At 43.2% G+C, this 3,431-nt stretch overlaps 1 protein-coding gene across 3 annotated transcripts in view; it reads right to left on the reverse strand.

The window, feature by feature from the left end:
- Nucleotides 1–259: 259 nt before the first annotated feature.
- LOC120804120 (zinc finger protein PLAGL2-like) overlaps nucleotides 260–3,431 on the reverse strand; it is an 8,438-nt gene continuing 5,266 nt past the window's right edge. For all 3 annotated transcript variants that reach the window (XM_040153339.1, XM_040153341.1, XM_040153340.1), the window contains one exon: nucleotides 260–3,431. This exon is cut by the window's right edge and continues 870 nt beyond it. In XM_040153339.1, the coding sequence (XP_040009273.1) occupies nucleotides 2,566–3,431 (866 nt within the window). In that variant the 3' untranslated portion in view covers nucleotides 260–2,565.

Consider the following 3,431-nt stretch of genomic DNA (forward strand, 5'->3'; position numbering starts at 1 on the left):
TCAGGGGAGAAGGGCCCAGGAGGAAACCACACGACATTTTGGATTGGCTGTCCTTCTCAACATGGGATCTCTGGAACTCAGCCAGAGTGACTATCAGGTTCTTGGTCACCTCTGTTACCAAGGCCCTTCTCCCTCGAATGCTCAGTTTGACCAGAAGGCCAGCTCTAGGAAGAGTCCTGGTTGTTCCAAACTTCATCCATTGAAGAATTATGGAGACAATTAATATGCAGCAGAATTTTTAGTAGCCTTCCCCAGATCTTTGCCTCAACACAATCCTGAGCTCAGCAGGCAGTTCCTTCAACCTCATTGCTTGGTTTTTGCTCTGATATGTATTGTCAGCTGTGAGGCGTTATCTAGTAAAGGGGTGTGCCTTTCCAAATCGTTTATTTTTATTTTATTTTAACATATGGCTACACCATAACATAATACTGAATACTTTCAAATTGCACTGTAGTACGTTTACATTTGTTTTCATCTCTGTTTGGAACCTGACAAGAATTCAACCAACCAGTCAGCTTGTTTGACGCACGTGTTCACAATGTGTTTTTGAGATTCGGAAGGTGTGCATGTTGGCTCCTCTGTGACTTACGATTACCCATAACACCTTTCTCTGCATAGATCTGTTGAGATGTTTACGTGCATCTTTGGAGAAGCATGACGCCATTAAGTGTCGCAGTTCAGGAACATGGACATTCAGTCCTTAATCTGGTCATAAATGTTTTGCTACTTCATACTTTCCTGACATACTTTTTCTCCCACATTAAAATTCCCTAAAATATTGCCTACCACCAGGTAAGTTCATAATTTTCATCATTATTTCCATAACAAATTTGATGAACACCTGAATGTGGGTTCTGTGAGATGGCTATCAGAGATAATTTCATCATGTTTAGGAAAAGAATGTATTTCTATGTACTCTTCAAAAGGGACAGGCAGCAGCCCTGATATCAGTGATATGGTTGGCACAGAGTGTCAGCAACTGAACATTTCAGAATTCCCTGTTTACCATTTAACACAGTAGATTCAAAGGCTTTAAGCGTCATACAGCTAATGCACTGCTCTCAGAAGCCCCACTCAGGTACAGAGGTGCAAGACACAATAAGAAAGCTGACAGCATCGCAGGAGGGGAGAAACAAATTAGTTGTGACTGACACCAAGAAAGCTTAGCAGGGATTTCAAATTGGTTCACCCATTGGGTGCCAGTTCCAGTTAACGGGTGATGTGTATTGTGTCCCAAAAACGGAACTACTTAAATAATAAAGTGTACAGAGTTCAAGAATATTTCATCTTAGCAACACTTATCTGTCTGAACGGTATCTAACGGTATCTAAATGTCAAATGCTCTGGCCCAAATGGTCAGATATTTAGAAAAAGGTTTTAAAAAAAACTTTTACCCATAGACAGCAGTGGAGTGGCAACTTTCTGCTTTTTGTGATTTAGTATGGCTTTGACCTTTAAAGACCTGCAGTGTTGAAAATGAAACATAAGTGCATTTTTATCTAGTGATGCTACATAATATAGAAAAAAAGGAAAAAAGTGGCTATGTAGAATTAGTGTTTGTTTTACCATGCTGATGTAATAACTGCATCTAACACTACTTACGGCTTCCAATGTGGAATTTGAGCTTGAAGAGCCACTTCATTACACTTTTCCAATATATCAGAACTTGAGACTGATGTAACTCAAATGCTTTTGCATTTCAATTCCATTAACGATTAGTGAAATTTTTGATTAACTAGTTGTTCAGTTAACTAATAATAGATTGCATATATAGGTTTAGGGTATTCTCAAAATTTAGTAAATGCAGTCTATTGAATGTACTTACAGATACTTAAAAATAGGCCAAATTCTAACAAGGCTTAATTCTGAATTAAGGGTTAAATTTACACCATTTGAAATAATAGTTCATCATGAAACTTGGTTATTTTATATTTCTATCTGGTGGCGCACTTGGACACATCAGTTGGTGTACTGCTGAATGAGTGGCAGCTCCTTACTGCATGTTTTAGTGCATTGAGCACATACACAAACAGTGTTGCTGAGTTTGCAATTATCAATCACTTTTTGCATGTATTCACTAACTGTGACCAAGTACATCTTACACCAACTTTTCTCCTTCTGTAAGGCTGTTTATGCTCCAATATTCTAAAATGAGAAAAACTCAATTAAGCTTCAGTAAAGAGGGTGACATTTTCTTAAACATGATACATAACTGGATAAAACCTAAAACTGGATGAATCTCAGCATTGTGCAGAACCTGCTACAAGCGTGTTAAGTGCATCCACTGTCGGTAACAAGTCTTATGAAAAGAGATACTCTGTTTTGGTTGTAGTGAGGCCATCTACATTTCCTCAAACGTTCAAGCTTCCTTTTTAAATAATGAGGTAATACTGATGAGGTGATTTGTTGTGTTCAACAAAAAACTACTAAGATTAGCATCATAAGCACCGACAGGATAAAGTAACAAATTTGTTTGACAGTAAAAAGATGTCGTTCTCATGTTTTACCCTTTTCATGAAAAATCCATGAGCGCGTCAAAGGCAACATTTGTGGGGACAGAGTTGCTTACTGCTGAAAGGCCTGATAATAGTGAGGTAGGGAGCTAGAAGTGCTCATAGCAGGACTGCTGTATGCCTGAGGTAGTTGGCTGTGGTTGTGGGCTCCAGGGCCCTGGGGTACATGAGCCTGGGGAGGCTGGAAGAAGGTGAAAGGCCCTGGGGCCTGCGAGGAGAGCCCTGTGGAAGAGGATAGAGAGGAAGTGGTTGTGGTGGCGGGTGGATAGCTCATCACTAACCCTCCCATACCCATGTGAGGGCTGTAGGGTGGCAGGCTGAAAGGCAAGAAACCCAGCAGAGGCCCAAGGTCCATGTTGGTGGTGCAGGACAGCTCAGCTGAGGAGACAGCAGGGCTCCGGCACAGTAGGTGTGGGTCACTACCAGAACCTACTCCTTCACCCAGCACCTCCCTCTGGGGGGAGGCAGAAGTAGAGGTAGAGGAGTTGACAGCACTCAGGTGAGGTGGGGGGGCACTCTGCAGGTCCAGCAGGAAACTGTCCACATCAGTGCGGGAATATGAGGTAGATCCGTGATGGTACCTGGCCATGTTGTTGTAGTGCTGCTGCTGTGGAGCTGCTGGAGGCTGCAGATGATGGTGGTGGGGGTGAGAAGATTGGGGGGGCATGTGGCGACCCACACCCATGCTTGAGGACAAGGAGCCCTGCATGAGGCCATGAGGGTGGCCCATCCCAGGGACAGGATTGGGCATGGGGTAGGAGTTGTACATGTCCCTGGAAAAAGTCTCCATGGGCTCCTTAGAGATGGAGCCCATATCAGAGGTCACAGGGCTGGGCTCCTCCTTTACTGGGCATTGGGTGGCAGGCGTCGGTGTAGGCACACGAGTACTGGGAGTACAGGCTGGCAACAACCCTGATT

Source organism: Xiphias gladius, chromosome 18 (assembly GCF_016859285.1).
Source record: "Xiphias gladius isolate SHS-SW01 ecotype Sanya breed wild chromosome 18, ASM1685928v1, whole genome shotgun sequence".
Taxonomy (NCBI): domain Eukaryota; kingdom Metazoa; phylum Chordata; class Actinopteri; order Istiophoriformes; family Xiphiidae; genus Xiphias; species Xiphias gladius.